This window comes from Lonchura striata, chromosome Z, assembly GCF_050655825.1.
Source record: "Lonchura striata isolate lonStrDom1 chromosome Z, ASM5065582v1, whole genome shotgun sequence".
Classification (NCBI taxonomy): Eukaryota; Metazoa; Chordata; class Aves; order Passeriformes; family Estrildidae; genus Lonchura; species Lonchura striata.
This window is the reverse complement of record NC_140740.1, coordinates 77191539-77213679: the sequence shown is the minus strand read 5'-3', so window position 1 is coordinate 77213679 and position 22141 is coordinate 77191539. Positions and strand designations below refer to the sequence as shown.

The following is a 22141-nucleotide window of genomic DNA, read 5'->3' as shown; positions in this document are numbered from 1 at the left end:
TGCTGATAGCATGGATGGAGATGTGCTCTTCAGAGGTTCTCCATATGCAGAGGAGCTGCTCTGAAGGGACTGCAGCCCACAGTAAGGACACCCTGAAGGGACTGTGGTCCACTAGAGACACACAGTGGGGAGAAGGGACACCCCTGAAGAGCTACAAGCCATAGATGATCACTACCAGCAGCGGGACATTTCCAGAGGGACTGTGACTCACAGAGAAGATATGCCAGGACAGAAACTTCCCAAAGAGATGGCTACCCATGCATAACCCACACTGGGGCAGAGGAAAACAAGAATAAAATATTGGCAGAAAGAAAACACTAGGTGTAAACTAGTGTTTACACCAACTCCAGCTCCCCAGGTTGTGACTGTTTTGCTTATGAATGGTCCCTGAATGGAATCCCACCAGGTCAAGGTGATCTTAGAAGAGATTATGTGAGAGGTACATGAAAGGTGGATTCCCCACCAGCCCTTTCTGCACACTCAGAGATAATAGTTTTATTTCAGCCCTAGAATTAAGAGTTTCAAAAATACTTGTTTCCTGTATACTCCCATCTTCAGAAAGACAATATTCAGTCTGAAAGATTATAATGTATAAGTCACACAAAATATATGTGGTATGATTTCCTCTTTTTAAGGTAACAAGTAACTGTCAAATAGCACCTGTTTCTAAGTTAGGTAGCAGGCATTAATACTAATGCCTTCATAGGTAATATCCTTACCTCTATGATGTAATATTAAATATGCCAGCATGGTGTCAGCCTGAATTACTGGCTTCACTGTCTTTTGGAAGCAGTATTAAACCTATATCTGAAGTATTTGTGGTCCTCAGAGAACTCCTCTGCACTGTGAACGAGGTTTTCCCTGGAGTTCTGACTAAATCACATTTTTACAATTGCATTCTGTCAAACTAAATTTTCCACTGCATTTTTGTTCAAATATTCTACACTTCTTTGCCTCTTGTCTTCAACTGCTGTGATGCAGTTGTGCACACTTTTAGAACACCACATGTCAAGAAGTGCTCAACAAGGTCATGCCACAGCTTCAATGAGAAAAAAGCTTTTATTTGACCAGAACTGAAAAGAGTGGTACAATTACATTTCCTCCTAGAAGTATAAGTCATGCACTGTTAATTTGAAGTGGGACAGGCTAGACATTGCAACATTTACAGAAAGCAATAAGAAGTTGTAGCCAGTATTGCCAGTTTTAAGTAAAGATTGCTTTTGATGCAGAATGTCTTCAAAGGTGATTCTGCAAAGGTCACAGTGGTGATTCTTTCTGAGCAGAATTTGGATTTTTATATTCATGGTCATTATTTTCAGGCTTCTGTTTCTTACAGAAGCAGAACCAGCCACTTTCTAGTGAAAACTTGAGATTCCAGGTTGATGTGTTGCTGAAGTAGTCCAGAGAACTGTAACAGAGAATTCTGCACCCATGCCACATTATTTTCCCATCCCCTCCATCTTCTACAAGCCTTCCAGTGCAAGTATTCTGGCATGCTATGCTTAAAAGCAAACCACTGTTCTGAACCCACAAGTGTCTCAAAAATTTGCAGAAGCAGATAGTGCATCCAGGAAAATGGAATTTTCATACCCACAGCAGAGAGCTCTTCCACTTTATGTGTGACATCTCCTTCTAAGAACTTGAGGAAGGCGTAAAATCTTTCTTGGATTACATAAATTATTTGAATTTGTGTGGAAAATTATAGACATACTATATCATCCTCTTTGTGTGAAGACTAGTCTATTCACCATTCAGCAGGCCAACTGTTGCTCTTCATGCTCTTTTTCCCTGGAACTGGAATCTACTGAATAATTTGCTCTAGAAGATTGTCACCAGTTTCCTTCAAAGAAAGCTGAATTCTCAGTTAAATTTCAAATTAGATGAATATTCTTTTATCTAAGTGACATCAGAGATAACAACAAAGATACTTCAAGACATTTTGTCATCTAAAATTCCCAAAGCTACAAGCATGTCCCGCTGAAGACTTCTCACAGCTAGTCCACAATAGGAGTTACAGGTATTCTGAACACCCTCATGTTTTACATGTCTTTCCCTAAATAATCCTTCCTTATTCTGATTTAGTCTCATTATTTGAAAGTTATTTCACATAAACAGTGTTCAAATAAGCACAACCACAAGTGGAGTTATTCAGCAGTAGCTACAGAAATTAAATTTACATCTACTTTAGTCAGAATTAACTTTCAAATGAGATTAATCTACTTATTAAATTGTCCGAAGTAGAGGCCGAATAACTATGACCTGTTTAGAATACAGCTACACCAATATACAAGACAAAATAACTAAAAAGTATGATTTTCAATGCTATTTTATCAAAGCTTTTATGCGAAAGTCCCTGCTACAAGACACAGGCAGAGGACAGAAGCAGCATTCCAAAGCAGATACACACACATGTGAAAAATTTGTAAGGGAGAAAAAGAATATTTATACATATATTTTCAAGTGGACCAAACCTCTTGAAATAATTTTTAGAGCAAGACAAATACATCCATGCACTATGACAATCAAAATTTATTTTACAAATTTGTTTAAATACATAAATGCATACAAACAATCCCTGCCTAGACTCGCCTGCTTTAGCAATTAGCAGTCCACTAAGCTGTAGAAAATAATGAGTAGTCTTCAATTCTGATTCATTCTTTGCTGTCATATGGGCTTTTCATTTAAGAAAAGCAACACAGCAATTACTACTCAGAAAGGGACACACATATTACATTAGCAGGAAGAGATTCCTGCTGGTACAGCAATTCCAGATGCAGTTGTGTTGATCCCATTTGGACTGTAAGCCAGATATTTTCTGTCTTCTGATATTTTCAAACAACAACTAGTACTTCTTTAAAGGGTTTCCCTTTGCAGAATTAATGATAGCAGCACCACAGAAATACATATGTTTTGCAGATTGATTGTTATGACACCTAGCTAATATATTTGTATGATCAAACTGATACTGAAATCACTAGGGTTCTATTTCAAGATATTGGACACCAAGGCAGGGCCACAGCTTGAATGCTACAGTGCCTAAGGAGAATTTTTAAACAGGGGCTGTTGATCATTCTCTGGAGAGAACATGAGTCAATTCAGTTTGAAAAAAAGCCTGACTCATGTTCTATGCAGAAATGGCAGTAGCTGCATTTAACAAATGATTGATACATAAATACCAGCATCAAGAAAATGAAGTTAAAATTGTTGCAAACATTTTATAGAGGAACAATGAGGGGAAAGAAAACCAGAGCTTAGAGGGCTTCATTCCTTTCCCATCATTTTCTTCCCTTTTTTTATCAGATTTTGGTTTTGTGCATTTTATTATCCAGCTTTTAATCGTAGGTTGCAGACAGAAGGACATTGCACATTCTAACTTAAAATATGAAAGATGACGGTGTAATGAAACAACAATACATAAATTTAAATCTATTTGAATGGCCTTTAACCAATATGCAAAGAAAGACAACACTTATTTTACATTTACAGACATTTCAGTTAAAGAATTTGTGGTTTAGCACATATGTTAATAAATGTTAATTTATGATTGTCTCCAACTAAAGTATATTCTATGTATCTATATTCACCTTTTTATTCTGATCTTCACTTTAGCTGCCTGCTTTGTGCATAAATGAGTGACTGCATTAGAAATATATTGAAAAGATAATTGAAAATAGCAATTGAAAAATAGGGAAAGAATAAATAGCCTCATTAAGAAAGAAAAGTCTGGAGCAGATTGACATCTTTGTTGAAGTAACAAAATTACGGTACAAACAACAGAAGGAAAAACAGCTTTCTTGTTTAAACACTTGAAGACACAGAAGGGGCCATATTTTTGAGCCTTAAGCCAGTGATCATCTCTCAAAGCACCAAGTGCAGGATCCACGCCAGCATCCACATGAACTCCAGACCAAAAAGGATTTCAGGGCTAGGCTCTCCACCTCAGCCCTGGCTTGAATTTTACTGGCTGTAGTAGAAGCTTTTATTGTTAACAAACCAAACACATTATTTCCACTGGAGAGGATTTTAAAAGCCCTCCTAAGAGAACCAGCTGGAAAGCTGTAATGTTTAAAGCTTCTGATGAAGGGTTCATATGCTCTTTAGACATTTTATCTTCATACTCCTTTTCTTATTTAAATAATTTCTTAAGAATGTATGTACCTGCTAAATGAAAACATGTGGCTTACTTCATCAGGGCTTGGCACATCATCTCAGTCAGTCAGTATTAGGAGAGGCAACATTTTTTAGCCATTTTGAAAAGCAGAAGAGTGAATGAGTCATGGATTTGTAGTCCTTAGGATACAGTCAGGCAAGCTTGTGAAAAAATCAAATCTAGCTCTTTATGAGAACTGGTCTGGGTTTCTAATTGATCCCTCTAGCAAAGAGGCTCAAGAGATATGTCTGATGCTAAAGTGATGCTACTCTTAATTATATACCAAGAAATAAATGAGATCTGTTTCAAGTGTGTGCTATAATTAGCACAAGTTATTAGCCTCCAGCAAAAATATTATACCATCCACTGGTGTCAAGAAGGAAATGCCTAACTATAGCTAAATATCAATGTTGTCATAAATAAAAGAGCCATTTGAACTGAATCTGCTGCTAAGTATACATCCATCTCTCTGTGAACATAGAAAACAGAAATAGTAGCTGGGAACTACAACCTTCTCACAACACACTTTTCCATTTAAGCAAAAAATAAAGCAAGTGGTAGTGGGGGAGAAGGGAAGAAGTTAAAAAAGGAACAGTATCTAAAGTTTTCAATAAGTTTTTGTTTATCTTGCAAGACACCAGGATTAAGTAAAGCTTAATTTTCTCTGAACACTCCATGAAATCACCTCTGCTTTTTTTCACATTCTTTATTTTTTAATCCTCTCATCTCATTTACACTAATGATAATTCACTTACCTTCTAAGAGCCTTATTGCTAACAAGATGCAAGGCAATTCTGTTTGGCCTGTCTGGATTGTAGCATATCTTTTATTCACTTTTGGACCATGTCTCATCTATTTAAGTCATATTTTGCTGCCTCTTAGTTATTTTTAAAAATATTCAAATCAGTGGTGCTTAGAGTAAATAAACAGCATCTTCACACGTAATTTACTGTGCTTGACACATAGATGGTCATCTCTGTTTCTCATTTGCAGCACAGAGAGTAGGTAGCTGCAAAGCAGAAATAGATCAAATTCACAGAGTTCTTAGGAAATGCATTAAAAGTTCTTTTTGTTCCTTGAGGCTATATTAAATAAAATGTGCATGTTTCACTTAATACTGTTACTTTGTTGAGTAGTGAAGTTTGTACTACTGCTTTCTCTGTAGGGTTTGCTTTACAAACCAAAATATATCAGATTTAACAGGAAAAATATTTTCTCTCCATATGTCATTATAATCCCTGGACTATTTGAGTAGATTTTAAATTAGATTTCTATTATCTGTGTTCTGAAACAGCAGTTAGTCAATACTCTGATACTGAAGCCAGACTTACAAAGCCCTTTAGTCTGGTAAATAATCTTGAACTTTTAAAGGGAGTCAAAAAGTAAAACTTAGGCAAGCTTTGAAACGGTAATAACTCCCCCTTCAGGGAAAAAAAACAAACAGGCAATCTCTCCTCAATATACAAAAACAGAGTACACAAACCAAACCAAGCAAAAATCCACATACACAAAACCAACAAATATAAAAAAACAACCATAGAACAAAAAACAGGAAACAAAACTAATGAGAAATAACATCAGAATGAGAACACACAGCAGGTAGTGAAACTGGAGATGAACCCACCTCTTGCAAAATTATTTTCAAGGTGCTAATTACTGCTCTTGCTGGACAACAAATGGAATAAAAAAATTAAATGCCTCTCAGTTGCCCCATCTCTGGGTCAGGTAAAGGGTGTTGCCCTTGCTGATCAGAAGAATCACTCCATGATGCTATTCAAGCGTACCTCCAGGATATTGTAATACTAAAGGAACAAGGAAAGGCAGACATAAAGGAAGAAGGCTCTTATCATAGAATCACAAAATAGTTTCAGTTGGAAGGGACTTTAAAGACCATCCAGTTCTGCCCCCTGCCATGGGTAGGGAACCTTCCTCTGCACAAGGCTGCTCCAAGCTCCATTCAGCCTGACTTTGAACACTATCACAGCCAGGGAGTCCTCAACTTTTCTGGGGTACTTCTCTCACCATCCTTACAGAGAAGAATTGGTCTTATCTGTAAGACAGTATGTATTTTTACTCCTTTGTAATTACAACAACAGTTTAAAAACAACTGATTCTTAGCTGGCATTTAGCATGATGTTTTTCCCTGGAATTAGTGGAAACATTTATTTTTACTGATAAGTAATAACCTTGTTATCTGTAGCTAAACAACATTAGATTAACAAGAACAAATATCCTTGTGTTAAATAAACAGTACATCGTGTAGTACATTGATAATAACAGGTTGTTTTATAAATAAACACTAAATGCACTTTAGGCAGTGCATTTCTGGTATTTATACAGGCCACATCTCTCTTGCCAAATATTTTGTGCAGTTGCAGTATACAAAGGAATTAAGGTTGCATAATTACAGCTGGTAGTTTGTTTCACTAATCAATACAGAACAAATAAGTTCACAACCATATTTGTGTAATTATTATTTTCCCTCTTGAAATGGTAGGAGTTTGAATTTCTTATCCACATACAAAGTAACCCAACTGTTGATAAATTAAATATTAACTAAGTTTCTCTCTACAACTGTAGATTGTACTTCAATAAAGAGAATGCCTTGCATCCTGAATCAAAATTAATGATGTAAATGCACTGATTGATTCTCCTTAGAACAATGAAAAATACATTACTGACAAATGTGGTTTTTTAAGTTATCCACAGTTCTATATTTGTGAGCTACAAAGAAAAGAGGGGAAGGGAAAGAAAAGGAAATTTCCCTATTCACAGCACACATTGAAGAATTACATGGTTTTAGTAGACTGCACACTTAGGCAGTTAGTACTGTCCAGCAGATATGGATTCTTTCTTCGCATCTAAGTAAAACTTACTTTTGTTAAGCACATATTAATGAAAAGCTTTAAGCTTCAGCTTTCAAAACATGACTGCTAATTTTGAGTATTTCCTCTTTCAGAGAACATGTTAGAGTACAACTGCCTTCACTTCTGTTCTTTATAAAAGTGGGGGTGATGACAGCAATTTTGTATTTGTATTCTCGCAACAATTAAGACTCTCTACCAAAAGTTACAAACATGCTGCTTGAGGGGCTTTTCAGAATACTTTGGCAAATACACTCAGAAGAAAGTTGCTGTTCCTCACTTGTGTACTGCTGAAACCTGTTGTTAAGGATGTGCTTCTTCATCTAGTTTAAGAAGGACAAATTACATAAAGCAAAGTCTGCATGTGGTCTTCATTGGCCTAGTAGGAATGATTACCACCTCTCCCAGACAGGCAGAGTGCCTCTCTTGGGCTCCCCAGGAGATTTCATTTCAAATCAAGAAAGAACAAGTTCTCTGAGTGCACAAGGTCAGCTATGTGCAGACTGACCTGGGGCAGTGTCCTCTGAGCTTGTCACACCGCAATGCCCAATTCTCTTCATCAGCAGTATCATCCTGATGTGTGCTCTCTCTCAGAGGCTGTGGCAGGAGATCCCCTACAGTGATATGTCTGCCTCTTCTGATTTCCAGCTGCAGTGGCAAAGGCCCTGGTTTAAGCTCTACTGATGATCAAGTCCTGAGCTGTGCCCCAGCTGTAAAACTGCTTCCCAGTTTTACTGCAGGCATAACACAACAAGATTATGGCCTATCCACTTCAGCTTCAAGATGAAGACCAAAGCTTGTCAAAAACTGTCATTTCTCTGCCTTGCTATGTCCTGCAGTAGTCAAGGGTAGGCAGCACATTCCCATCAGTACTGCTGAGAGAGCTGCAGGGCTGCAGCACACAGACCAGTTTGCTTTATGAAATGCCAACGGGAGAAATGTGTTGGACAGCATACTGATAACTGAACAAGGAAACCTGACAAAAACAGCTGCCCATATTCTATCAGAATCATAGAATCACTTATGTTGGAAAATACTTTTTAAATCATTTGGTCCAACTGCATTGTGAAGAATCATAAATTTCACGATTTTCTGAAGTTCTTTACTAATTTTAATTCACCACCTTTTAAATCAAAGTCCTTATGAGGAAATATTGAAATGCAAGACTTAACCTGTTCTATGTGTTCAGTCCTGGTAATATAAAAGCAGTGACTTAACCCAAAGCACAGGAAATGTCAGTCTTAATCGCATTAACATGTAGACCCTGGGAGTGTCTGCCAAGAGAAACTTTGGAATTAATATAATCAGAGAACAAATAGCAGCAGAATAAATTCTGGAGATTCCCTCAGTCCTATTCTCACTGATATTTCTTTTTCCTCTGCCTGCTATGAAAAGTATCCTCATTCTCGTAAGCTTTCAGCTGACATAACAATCTAAAAGACATCAATACTCTTCAACGACCTAGTGATTTTCTTATTATAGGAACCGCTCACTCATTTCTCCGTGCACTCAAGCCTCTTCTGCTATCCAGCTGTCCAGACACTGTGAAGCTCTGCTTTTGCATGATCAGGGACAGCGGGCTTGGTGTGGTTTTTGCCTGATGCAGCAGCTCGACAGCTCCTCGGGAACAGTTTTCTACCTCGCTTACAGCCCTCTGCAGGGCTGCGGCCTCTCGCAAAAAGAGCGCCGACCTCGAGCGCCGTACGACGCCGTCCCTGCTCCCGCTTGCACACCATTCCCGGGAAGCTCCGGGCGGCTCTCCTGTGTTTCCCGGGCACAAACTGCGCCCCGGCTCCGGCTGGCGGACGCGCGGCACTCTGCTCGCTCTCTCCACCCGAAACCCCCGGCTCCTCCCGGGCCCGGGGCGGCTCCCACGGCGGGGGACGATCCTCTCCGCTCCGTCCCGGCCCGTCCAGACCGCAGACCGCCCCGCGCCTTTCCGCCCGGCTCCGCCTTTCCCGTGCCGCTGCCATGGCCGGGCCGGCGCCGCCGGTCACGCAGCAGGTCGGGCGGGCGCGGGGCGGCGGGCGGCGGCCGGAGCTGGAGCGGCTGCGGGAGGCTGCCCGCTGCCCGGTGCTGGACGCGGACGGCAGGAGCGTCCCCTTCCAGGCCCTGTTCGCGGAGCAGAAAGCGATCGTGCTGTTCGTGCGGGTGAGGAGGGGCCGGCGCGGGGCCCAGCGCGGCTCCCGGCGGGGCCGTGCGGGGCGTAGCACGGGCTGGGCTGGAGCGGAGGGGAGGAAGCGCAGAGCAGAGCGGTGCTGCTCCGGAGACCCCCTGTTCTTTGGGAAAGCGAAACACGATTTACCAGAAAGGAAATACTTCTTCAGCCGGGTGTTTCGAGAAACAAGTATCGTGTTTCTTGATTTCTCAGCTGTCGAGCCAGCTATCACATTTCTAAAATACCTAGGAGTAAAAAATATTTGCTATGTGCAAGTCTGCAGGCCCAGTGTCCCTGTTCAGGTTTGAGTTAAACCGGGATTTTGGCTAATCCAAATGTGGTGCCTGGAATATTTACCTTTCCTTGTTCCTGATCACCTCCAAAGTGGCGTGTGCTCGAAGTCTGCTGCTTCGTTTCTATGCAGTTATATCTGTTTCTGACACATTCAATTGGGTACATTGCAGAACTTTTTGTGTTACACCTGTAAGGAGTATGTAGAAGATCTGGCAAAAGTCCCCAAGGCATTTTTACAAGTAAGTCTGCTCTTTATGTGTTTGTGGCTGCAATTACGCAGATCTGTTAAGTCCAGCTACACGCTTATGTAAAGCTTCGAGGAATAAAAAAAAAAAAGCTCAGAAGAAACGCTTTCATTGTTTGCTACAGTAGCAATAATGAATCTGCCTAGGAGACTCAGGAAAGGATTTATGGCACTCTGTTGCAACAGCGTTATTTCTCTCTGCCCTATTAGCTTGGTGCTCTTTTTACTCTTGTGCTCAGAACAGTCAGACAATATCTGACAGGCATTTCTTTCAGAATTAGTAGTGCCCTGGACAGCTGTCTTCTGACTGGTAACTACTGCCCTTTCCATTATGCTAGTAGGGCCAACTGATGTGCACGGAAAAAGAGCAGAAAATTGATCTGGATTAAAAATAGTATCTTTTTGTATGGTGATTTGTAAGCTGCATTAGTAGTGTGTCCTGCTCTCCAGGGCAGCTGCACAAACAGGAATGACAGTGACAGAAAAGAGAAGTAGAGTGGGCAGGGGTTGCTATCAACATGTGTTTTTTTGGGTGGTAGGAGACGCCAGAGAAGACAATGATCTCCTGCTAAATGTGGAGGGTCAATCTGTCTCTTCTAGACTGCTGATTGAAATTCTGCCATACTTTATTCCCAACAGCAGTGTAGCCAATGACAGAGACTCAGGTCATTGCTGATGGCAACTCCACCTAAGTCCATCTGAGATGGACTAGGAATTTGAGGACAAAAAGGGCCAATTTCTTTGTCAGCTTCCCTTTTCAGGAGAGATATTTCTAAAGTGTTTGATCAGTGTTACTCAAAAGGATGGCTCCTCAAAGAAATGTGTCTAGAGGGTCAAAAATGTCTATGCTTTTCTTAGTGCAAGTATCCTGGTTTTAGGAGGGCTTCTTTTCATAACAAGCAAAATGATTTTATGTGGGAAATTATTATATATGGGAAAGGTGAATATATAATAAAACAACCTTATATTTATGTACTTTTTTTAGTGATATTTAAATGAACTTCCATTTTGGGCTTTGTTTTACAGACTCAGGTCCAAGGCTGCACCTGCAAAAAACACCAGTGCATATAAATGCAAGTTATAGCTATAAATGGGTCCATATATGTAAATCCCAAATGTTTGGGCACCATCATTTGTGTGCTTCTTCTTTAGATGTAGGTGCAACTGAGTGTAAATTTCGAGTTTCCAAAATCATAGCATGTTGCAATTAATTGAAAAGACAATCCTACCCATGCTACAGGGAACTCCCAAAGTTTACACAACTGTAATTTAAAAGTTATCTTTAAAAATAATTTTTCACTTAAAGAATTAATTTAGCTGCTAACTGTGGGTGCTATACAAAAGAGCAGTCTCCAAACATGGAAGATATGTTGACATCAAATAATTTTAAGTCAGTGCACTGTGATCACTAACTTGGGACACCAGATTCTGTTAATGTTTTGAAGTTATATAGGAACACCCAGCTCCTCTTTACATCTTCCATACCAATGTTCTGTTCTAGGAATCAAATGTGAGGCTTATAGTTATTGGACAGTCATCATATCATCACATCAAGGTAAATAAAGTAGTTATTAAATACAGTGCGTCCTCTGTTACATCTTAATGGTCTGTATTGAGGGATTTGGTTTGCATGTAAAGGTGGTCTTTTGCAACAGCAATAAAAAAGGATAGTATTCATGAGGCAATCTAATAGTAATACATGACTAAAGCAAATAATTAACATTTGCAGTTTAAAAACCACCAGGGGTTGCTAAGGAAACATTTTTTTCTTGATGTCACTGGAAGCTTTGTTTTAATAGAAGCTTTGAGGCTAAAAATCTTCCACTTTAACATAACTAACAAATACACAATTTTCAAATAAGAGGGAGGAGCATGGAGGTGTCAGGGTGTCAGTATTTTTGCTGTTGTCAGTAGACCCTAACTTGTTACTGCCTTAACCTTACAAATATGACTTTAGTTTTCTGTGTCTATCTGTCTATGCCTATATTTTGCAGCCCTTTTGCAGTTTAACTGGGTATACACATGAAATGTATGTAGATCCACTAAGGGAAATTTATAAAATACTTGGGATGAAAAGAGGTGAAGGTAACAAAGCATCAGGTAAGCATAATTTTCTTACCTTATTTAGACTTTCACAAACAAAACAAAAATGCTCTGATAAAATGGTCTGATCGCAAAGTAGAGAAAGTTAATCGCCCACTGGACTGTCTCTCATAGGCTATATTTTGTGAAAACGCTGGTAATCAGGAATCTAAAGTATTCATAGCTGCTGTTAATTGTTGTTGTTCTAATATACTTTCATATTTCTAGATAACAAGTGTATTGTGGTTTTGTTTAGTTCGGAGCCCTCATGTGAAATCAAACACTCTTCTGGGCAGTATTAGGAGTGTATGGAGAGCAATGACTGGCCCAGCTTTTGATTTTCAAGGAGACCCTGCACAGCAGGGAGGAGCTTTGATTATAGGCCCAGGTGAGCTGCTTTGTTTTGTGTGAAAGTCACCACTGTCTCCTTCAGCTGTTTGCTGCCATTTCGCCTGCTGTCCCAAGCAGACAGTCTGGTGTTTGAACTGTGTGATTTCTGTCACATGAAGTAACCTGCAGAGTGTCATTGTGTAGTCCCATCTCCCACAGAGGTGGCATAAACCTGATCACAGTCCTGCAGAAATTAGTTGGATTGCTGATGGAGCAACTGCCTCAAAGTTTGGAGGGTTTTCTTGATATCGTGGTATTTACCTACATTCTGTTTTCACATATGATTTGAGGCATTTAATGTGATTTTATTAGAGGGGTAGAGCATGAAGGGGGAATTGCAACATGACAGTCATCACATTATTAGGAAACATCATGCTACAGCAGATTTAAACTAGTTAAGTGCCTCAATGTTCCTTGCTTCTTTAATATAATTAAAACATATTTTGTCATTGCTTAAAATACAGAATATTGTGAAGTCTACAGAACTAGTACACATTTGTACAATAACTGGTAGGTAGTCAAAATGCTGCTTCTATTTGCTTACATCTTTGAATAAATAAATATGGTATTCAATAATTTACATGTTATTCTCATTCCAGGCAACGAAGTTCATTTTTTGCATCTTGATAAAAACAGGCTGGATCATGTTCCCATTAATACAGTCTTGCAGCTGGCAGGAGTTAAAACAGTGAATTTCTCAAACAAACCCCAGATTATTGACATATGACACTGATGTAATATATAATTTTTTAAAAGTTTGTGCTCTACAAGAACAGCTCTCCATTGAATTACAACAAGTATTAGTTCTGTTGCTTCTTTGTGGGACATTTGAAAACTTATCTAGAAAATCAGAGCGTAGAATAAACTACCTGACATTAGAGATGGATACAAAAGTGCTATTTCCATTGAGTACAAGATAATAAAAACTAAAACACAATTGAGACTGATTGCAAAAAATCCTGGAGCTTGTCATTGTCTCATCTGACAAACTTGCTATTGTTTTTTTAAACATCATTGTTTAAGGTGCACTAAAGTAAGAAATCAGATTTTGCTCAGGAAAAACTTGGGATTCTTGCCTTCAGCAGATCAACACTGGCTTTCAATCCAAGACTTTTCAGTACTGTTTTAAAGCTTCCAGCACTGTATGACAATTTTATATTGAAATACACCTTGAAAAGTCACAATTTTGAATAGCTGGACTTCATTTGCATCTGGCAATGGCAGAAGTTATGAAAAACATTTCATAAATTCAAATAAATATTTTAAATACACCATCATGTATTGTCTGCAGTTCTTTTGTGTGATACAAAATCATGGGTAAGACCAGAGAGAGATGTGTCTTAAATTTGTATCTGATCAGATTATTGGTTTTGGCATAAGCCGAATTATTTGTGTTCCTATGAAGATTTGCAGCAGAATGTTCTTCCTTTGTGTATATGTATTTTCTCTCAGAGCAAGAGGTCTCAGAATAAAATGTTCTTAGTTATTTCAGTCTTAGACAACTGAAGTAAGCATAACAGCATTCTTTCTGGTTTGCAGTTCTGGCAAATTTCATATTATTAATTTATCTGCAGATGTTTATGTTCAACTTCTGTTGGTTTCATTAAAGTAGACATGCCCTCTTTCATCTAGGATACACCTCTTTTTAGCAAATTGGAAAAAAAAAAATCAAGATTTATGGAGGAGAGTATCCTTCTCTGCAGCCTTTGACCTTCACTGTAAAATGCTACCATACATACAAGTCTCAACCACAAATTTTCTCCCCTTTTAAGCTTTACTGCAATTGTGAAATGGCATTTTGTGAAGATGTTTGTTCCTGCATCCATTAAGGTCACTGGCAGGCCCAGAGCAAGGTCTGGAAAGCTTTACACTGTTAAGAGCATGTGAAATTTTAAGTGCACTGTTCCTTGATGAAAAATAAAAGGCTTGCTTAAGAAGCATAACAGTACTGAACAATGTAATTCTATTAAACATACTATGCCTTAGGAACTTATTCATTACACCCCTATTTTGATATTATGTGTTTAGAAGAATGTTTTTATTAATGGAAAAATACAGTTGACAGTTCTCTGCTAAACAGCACTTGGCACAGGGCTGAAGGTGTGCAGACTCTGAATCCCCAAACTCGGCATAAGAGACTGGGACAGGCAGCTCAAGCTCACAGGGGAGTGAAGTCTGCTTTTCATGAACCACTGTTCCTACAGTCTCAAATAAGGAGCTGCCTCCTTCCTCCAGCACTCTCCCAGCTCAACATTATTTTTCAGCTTGCCAGGAACTCTGGAATGCATCTGCCTCTCTGCCTTATGTTCCTTAAATAACAGCCAAAAGCAGGCTGGAAAACTGGTCATATGTTTGTAAAACAAAGACAATAAACAAATAAAAAATATTTTCAAAGACAATGAATGATGAATACTCAGTTTATTTGTGGTGCTTCCGCTCTGCTTCATTCATCTGATAATCACAGCTAAGGACACTGATTCTCATTCCACTTTTATTTTGCAGTTGTTCTTGGTGCTTTTGATTTTTAAGGAAATGTTCTAGCTGCCTTCCTGATTCTTTTGCTTTTAGCAGAATTAAAACAGTATACAATGATAATAGTTCTCTTGGTCCTAATAAGCACATTTAAAAAAAAAAATAACTACAGCTAAAACAACTATGGACTATTAAAAGATATTGGAATTATTTAAATTGTAGTTTTACAGCTCTTTAGACTCAAGTCATCCACCCTCACTATTTCAATACTGACAGGAACCATACCACAACCTCTGTGTTATCCCAGCAAAATCTCTTCCTCAGAAAGACTCACAAATTGCAGACAAGCAAAAGGAGAGAGGAAGAAAGAGGAGAATTCAGCAGAAGAGCTGAGGTGTTCTAACGAGGGCAGTGGCCCTGCCTTTTGCATCTGGCCACAACGAGACAATGACTCCCACTCTCACAATGAATTGGAACAACGATGGCCACAGTCATGCTTGGGAGAATTTGTTTCCGAAATGTCAGAAGAATTTTAGGTCTCCGGTGTTATTTAGAAAGGATATTTTTTAAAAAGTCATGCAGTGAAAAGTGGCAAGGGGTATGTTTTTCCTCCACAAATATACACATTCAGCAGACGGTAGAATACGTCCTCAAGGGATTTCATCATGGCCATTAGATGAAGGCGGGAAGGGAGTGGTTCTTAAAAGCTGTTTTACCTACTAGCTTGGTTTAGCGCTACGGCTACTTAAATTAACTGTGTGTTTTAAAGTATCACTGTGTCTAAGGGGCAGATTCAAACACAGTTATTTAAACTTTTCGGCTAAGTCCATTTAACGATCAGACCAGAAGCCCGCATGCACTGGACTGTTTGAAGTTGGCCTGACAAAGTACCAAGCCCTTGGGCTCCTCTTTCGCTGTGCGCCTCGGGAGGGGCACCTGGCGGGCTGCGGGGCCCCAGGAGCGCGGAGTGCCCGGGGCGGCGGCAGCGGCGGAGCCCGGCGGCAGGAGCGGAGCCCCGGGGGGAGCAGCGGAGCCCGGGGGCAGCGGCGGAGCCCCGGAGGCGGCAGCGGAGCCCGGCGGGAGCAGCGGAGCCCCGGAGGCGGCAGCGGAGCCCGGCGGGAGCAGCGGAGCCCGGCGGCGGCAGCGGAGCCCCGGCGGCAGCAGCGGAGCCCCGGCGGGAGCGGCGGAGCCCCAGGGGGAGCAGCGGAGCCCAGCGGGAGCGGCGGAGCCCCGGGGGCAGCGGCGGAGCCCCGGGGGGAGCAGCGGAGCCCCGGCGGGAGCGGCGGAGCCCCAGGGGGAGCGGCGGAGCCCAGCGGGAGCGGCGGAGCCCCGGGGACAGCGGCGGAGCCCAGCGGGAGCGGCGGAGCCCCGGGGGCAGCGGCGGAGCCCCGGGGGGAGCGGCGGAGCCCAGCGGGAGCAGCGGAGCCCCGGGGGGAGCAGCGGAGCCCCGGGGGGAGCAGCGGAGCCCCGGGGGGAGCGGCGGAGCCCAGCGGGAGCGGCGGAGCCCCGGCGGCAGCGGCGGAGCCCAGCGGCAGCAGCGGAGCCCGGGGGCAGCAGCGGAGCCCCGGGGGCAGCGGCGGAGCCCAGCGGCAGCAGCGGAGCCCCGGCGGCAGCAGCGGAGCCCCGGCGGGAGCAGCGGAGCCCAGCGGGAGCAGCGGAGCCCCGGGGGGAGCAGCGGAGCCCCGGCGGCAGCGGAGCCGCCCCGTCCCGTGCCGCGCGCCCGCCCCGGGCCCGGCGGGCGCCACGTCAGCAGCGCGGGCCGCGCGCGCGCCCGGACAGGCGGCGCCCCGGGGCCGGCAGGGGGGGCGCGCGCGCCCCGGCCCACCTGTTACCGCGGCCGCCGCCGTGACGTCACACCCGCCCCCCCCGCCGCCGCCGCTCCGCGCCGGTGACGCCACAGCGCGCGCCCCAATCAGGGGCGGGCGCGGCGGGCGCTCCGCCGGGCGGCGGCGCGGCGGGAGGGGGGCGGCGTCCGCGGGGACGCGTCAGCCGCCGCCGCCGCCCTCATCGCCGCGGGGTCCCTCCCCTCCGTCCGGCCGCCCGGTCCCCGCGGGATGAGGGGATCGTAGCGCCGCGGCCGCCTCCGCCATGAAGCGGAAGAGCTGGGCCGAGGCGCGGCGCCGCGCGGCCCCGCCGCCGCCCGCGCTGAAGAGGACGCGGGGCGCGGCGCCGCGGGCGGCGGGGGGCGAGGCGGAGCGGCGGCGGCAGCCGCCCCCCGCCGTTCCGGAGACCTGCCTGAGGATCGCGGGTGAGGGGGTGTGCGGGGGGCGGGGGTGTCCCGGTGTCCCGGTGTCCCGCCGCGCTGTCCCGTCCCGCGGCCCCGGGTGGGCAGGAAAAGTTCCTGCGGCGCGGTTCCCCGCGGCGCTCGGCAGCGGGCGGCGGCCCGGGCGGTCCCGGAGCTCGGCGTGCCGCTCAGCCAAGTGTTGAGAGCTGCGCCGCTCCTCCGGCGGGAGAGCTCGTCCCGCCGCTGTCCCGCAGCCCGAGCCGTGCCCAGCACCGATCGCCTCTTGCTGCTTCTTGCTGGCGTTTTCTGCCCGCCAGAGAGAGTGAACGGAAAAACAACGTTAAACTCGTTTCTGTCCGTTCAACACGTTGTGGGGTGGAAAAAAAACCTAGCATGTTTCTCCATGTATTGGGGGAATGTGTATTTGCGCACACGCACGCACAAATTTATCGATATCTAATCTGTGTCTATATATATAGATAGATGTATAGATAGGTATAGATACTTGATTTTCCTGATGCCCTGATATCGTGCTTGCTGGCTGATGAGTAAAATAATGGGCAAACGTCGCGCCTCCCCTTGACATGCAAGTGCCAACAGCTTGCGTAGGCAGGATTGCTTAGTGTCGTCCCTCCTTTTCGTGACTCCAGGCTCCGAGCCGCGCTTTGTTTTGGCACACGAGTCTGCCTCTTTTAAGAAGTCTGTTGGATCACAGCCAGAAAATGCTGTGTTAAGGTTTCAGCTCCGCAGCTAAAAGATGGCCTTGAGTTTAGTTTGCCTAAAGGCAAAAAACTACAACAAAAATTACTTTTTAAGTCATATGTCATAATCTCAGAATTTTAGTGTATTTACAACTTCTCACAAAAAGCAAGAAATACACCTCCCGGCACATTTGTGTGAAGGGTGTGGAAAATATCTGTGGACAGAGCAACCAAAAATATAAAGAGCAAACATGCAGAAAAGCCACCAATGTACCTTTTATTTCTGTATGAAAAGCATGGTTCCTTATATTAACTAGTGTGTCTTCTACATAACAGTATGCTTAGAAAACTGTAAGATTTTGTTTTGAAAATCTGGCATAGAAACGTGGAAAGAATATAAACTCCCAAAGCTTACCAGAGGAAGCTTCTACTTAAAAAGCTTATTTTTAAAAAGCTTTAATACTGTCAAGGAGTGAAATCCTAAATATTCTGGCCAAAAATTCAGCATTTTAGGCCTAATCTACACTGAGAAACATAATGGTGTACTTATTTACAGAACTCTAAGGCTCCAATTGCTCTATATGTGTTTTGTTTCTATAGCAGCAACTGTTCATGTAGGACATTATGATAGTATGATTTTAAGGTCAGTTGTCGAAACCCCTCATGTAACAGATAATAACTTTTTACTATCAAAGTGATTTTACTACCAGTATTACCACGCAGCCCTGTCCAGCTCACATCTCCAGCAAACAGATCTGTATAACCATTCTCATGAAACAGTTGCTTTGACCTGGTAACGTGTGTGTGGCATCAACAAGCCCATTAAATTACTGTATTTTCTCCTTCAAGAAAGCGTTCACCCATTTAAATTCAGTAGAGCACCTAGTCTTTGACCTGTGTTTTTTCAGTGGGATTTCACCATGTGCAGCAGTACTTGGTATAGTAAATTTTATTAAAGTGCACTTTAATTAACTTTACTTTGATTAAAGTAAATTTGATTATTATGTTTAACAATATTTCATTTTGTCTTGATCTTGCTGTGCACAGTGGCTGCTGTTTATTGTCCAATTTTTAGTTCTGATTCAAGTTATAGTCTAATGTTTAGTTTTATAAGTTTTTAGTTTTAAAGAAAAATCTTTAAAGTATAACCCAACAGGCTTACCTTTCTGTTCAGCTGTTTTAAAGTTCTGTCAAGGTTTGAAATGTCAGTTCTGCCTTCTCATGATGCAGTTTTGAGAAGTTGATTAATAGTTGGGTACTGGAGACAAAGCATAAGGTCTTATTCCAAAAAATGGATGTACTGGTAAATATTTGAACCACTGTAAAGACTGGGAGGTCTGTGTTAGCTTATCTGCTTACAGGAACAGTGCCAAACTTATTAAGAACATTGCAGGCCACCCTTATTTTCATCTTTGCAAAAGACAGAAGCAGAACACAAACCGAAATTGCTGTAAAGATTTATGGATCTTTTGTTCTGTGATGTTACATTCATAAACAGCAAAGTTTCAAATCCATTCTAGGAATTTTATACCCACAATACTTATAGTAATCATTGTATTTCTTTATTTTGTAATTAATTGTAGGTATCAGCCATATGTCAAAATCACTATTAATTAGAACTGTTTAAATATTCTCAGTTACTAGTAAGACTAGTACAGAAAAGCTGTCCTTTTAAAAAGTTATTAATTTTGGACTGTTAAGCTGCATGGTAAGCTTTATCATTTTCTCTTTGTCAACTAGTGCATGAGGCTTGCTGGTATGAATCCAATTTGCTGGAACTGAATGCATTTCATCTGTTTATTAGAAGCATATTCCCATATCCTTCTGATCTCTGAGAGAAGTAATTTATATGATCTAAATAAAATGTAGCAATATGATCTAAATAAAATGTAGCAATGCTCTGTGAGATGCTTGGAAGCTGTTAATTTCCTTTCCTCCGCTGCTTTTCTTTCTCATTGCTCTTACTTTATAAAAAACATTTTAAAGAGGAGGTGGAATTATAATGCATAATCTTCAGGCAAAAGGTGTAGGTTTCTCTCACACCTATTTTGTGTGGTTAATTCTAAAATGAAATAATTACAATAAATATACATGGAATTAAATTTTAAGTAATATAGTGTCATGGGTAATTTCTTGATGTTTGTTCTTCCTGCTGAATGTATATCCAGTTTGTTTACAGAATTGTACTAACATCTTAAAGGACACTTTAAGCTACAGTGTACATACCTATTTTGTTTTTCTTCATTGAGAATAATTTTGTTTATGTTGTCAGTTGGAGTTGATAATTAAATATTTATTTTAATGTATTCATTGATATGTGGGTTGTTTTTTTGGTTTTGTATTGCAGTTTATTATATTTTTCAAACCATTAAGTTGTCTTTTTCCAGGAGTGCTGGTTTGTCATTATAAATTTTGTGTACCCAATAGAAAACTATTTTTCTAGAATGCTAAGGACACTTCTAATAAGTATCATTAAGCTTCCAATATTTTGACTCTCAACATTTTCAATTAGTTTTTATTATGCAGCTGTCTCAGTACAAAAACTGTGGTTACTCTTTTATCAATATGACCTCACTTACTTGTGAGTCTTCTCCAAAGTTAAGATCTTAAATACATGTTTCAGGCTTTTAGTGTCTAATTCAGCACTGAAAGTGCACACATATATGCAGTCTCATGTATCAGTCAAGAGCAGCAGAGTGGAAGCACTCTGTGTAAGTGAAGTAACAGTGTTGATCAGTCATGACATGGCACTGAAAATAAGGCTTTCATAGTTTTGTTTTTAAAAAAAGTTCCACTATCTTTTTAGTGTACTTTTATTTTCCTTTTCACAGTCCAGGCTGTTGTTCCAATTGGCAACTCTATCATTAGCTGAATTTGAAATACCATAGTGATGATGACTGAATGAATTTTTTTAAGGATAGGAAGATTAAAAAGAATATCTTCAACAAATATTGAAGCTTTCTAAGTTAAACACAACAAAATTCCATATACCAACTCTGAATTCAGAAATATACTCCTCTTAAAATAGTAAAAACTCTTTGGCTACATTCCTGGTGATTCAAAACAGACTAACACTGGGTTTTGTTGTACTGTCAATCACTGAGTTTCTCATCTAGGGCATCTATTTAACAATAGAACTGTAGAATTTCTGTTGTATTGAATAATGTTTGCTAATTATATGCAAACTTGTCCTGCCACTAATGCCTATTTAATATTTAGTTGTCACTTAAAGTCATAGAATCAATTAGGTTGGAAGAAGCCTCTAAGATCATCAAGTCCAACTGTAATTCTTGAATTAATGAAATTTCTTTCCTGAAGGCCTATACAGCACAACCTGAGAAGCATCAGGCTTGTTGAGAGTAAAGGAAGGAGATTATTTTTTCATCTCTAAATTCACATTAATGTGATTTTGTAGTGGTAGCTCTCAATTTTCTACACATCTATTTCCACAGAACACTGTGGCTCTGATAAACAGAGTGTTTTTCCTTCTGTAACTCTCTGCAATCAGCTTGGATAGTCATGCTTGTACTAGCTTTAGTCTCACTAGCTGAGGCACCAGCAGTAGCACAGCTGTGGTAAGCTATGCCTCAGTTAGGGGTACAATGGCATTTTGGTTGTACTTTGGATACTTACTCAAATTAAATGCCTGCAGAGACATCCATGCTTATGTATTTTAACTGTTCTGTTATATAAGGCTGACAAAATTAAGTGTATTTTAAGTATATCTAAAATGCTGCAGCCGTATCTCCTAATTGCAGAGCAGATGCAGCCTGTAAGGCAGTGATCCCTACTCTGTCTTCTGAGACATGATTAGAAAGGTCTGCTCTAGTTTGATAGTTTTCGGATGATTTTTTATCAGAAATTTGCAGGAATTAGGAAGTGCTCAAGTGCACTATATGTAAATGAAATACTAAAGAGCTAAAATTAGCAAAGACAACATAAAGATAATGAAAGGGAAGCCTTGCTCCTGGCAGTCCAAACCTTTGTGGAATCCTGGTGAAATCAAATCATCAGTGCCTGAGTGTATTTTATGTATAAACTCTCAACCCTGCAATCAGATCCTTGATGAAGGAATTCTCCTTTCTCTTAATTTCTGTTTAAAAAACTAACACACTAATCCTTGATTAAATAGAACTTGGAATGTGTTTGGAAAAAAAAAACCAGGTAAAAACTGACATGGTGAGTAATACAGCATTTGTCAGATGTTGGACTGGTAAATCAGGAGAAGAGTAAATACACTTACAGGAAATTTCTTCATTCTAAAATATCCCCATAGGAAAAATGTTAAAAAGATGGAGCCTGCTGTTTACATAATAGGGAGTAATTGTTAGCAGTGCACAGGAATGGACAGCTTGTCAGGATATTGGCATTTGACACACACTGCTCTTATTGTGAGGTACTTCTGTAAGCTCATTAAACTCAAGTTCCTTTCAGATGTTTTAAGAAAAGCAACAATGAACACAGTTCAGAGATACCAGAGCTGAACCATTGCCAATAGCAATTCTGAAGACCATATACACACTGCTTGCTCAAGATAGGAATTTTTATTTTTGCTGGGCATT

The 22141-nt window shown here is 41.4% G+C and overlaps 2 protein-coding genes across 7 annotated transcripts in view; both read left to right on the top strand.

Annotated features, from left to right (window-relative positions):
• The first annotated feature begins 8947 nt into the window (after positions 1–8947).
• Positions 8948–13456, top strand: PRXL2C (peroxiredoxin like 2C). 2 transcript variants are annotated; one of them, XM_031507393.3, is made up of 6 exons: positions 8957–9165; positions 9637–9705; positions 11212–11265; positions 11705–11810; positions 12049–12180; positions 12782–13456. In XM_031507393.3, the coding sequence occupies exons 1-6, from the start codon at positions 8986–8988 to the stop codon at positions 12907–12909; spliced, it is 669 nt and encodes a 222-aa protein (XP_031363253.3). In that variant the 5' UTR covers positions 8957–8985; the 3' UTR covers positions 12910–13456. The 2 variants fall into 2 exon arrangements, with proteins under 2 accessions (XP_085424162.1, XP_031363253.3); XM_085568036.1 differs by lacking the exon at positions 12049–12180 and having other exon boundaries at positions 8948–9165.
• A 3271-nt stretch (positions 13457–16727) lies between these two features.
• The window catches only part of CDC14B (cell division cycle 14B), a 44064-nt gene continuing 38650 nt past the window's right edge, over positions 16728–22141 (top strand). For all 5 annotated transcript variants that reach the window (XR_014951554.1, XM_085567626.1, XM_077790545.2 and 2 more), the window contains exon 1: positions 16728–16902. Coding sequence is in view for 4 of the 5 variants with exons in the window: in XM_085567626.1 (XP_085423752.1) it covers positions 16743–16902 (160 nt within the window). In the remaining variant the exon portion in view is untranslated. The remainder of the gene's footprint in view (positions 16903–22141) is intronic.

What these genes read in the sequence shown, in the direction of transcription:
- PRXL2C (XM_031507393.3), top strand. Translation starts at nt 8,986, where the DNA reads ATGGCCGGGCCGGCGCCGCCGGTCACGCAGCAGGTCGGGCGGGCGCGG. An exon ending in CATCATATCATCACATCAAG is followed by an intron (nt 11,266 to 11,704) that starts GTAAATAAAGTA and finishes TATATTTTGCAG; the next exon opens with CCCTTTTGCAGTTTAACTGG. An exon ending in AGCTTTGATTATAGGCCCAG is followed by an intron (nt 12,181 to 12,781) that starts GTGAGCTGCTTT and finishes TTCTCATTCCAG; the next exon opens with GCAACGAAGTTCATTTTTTG.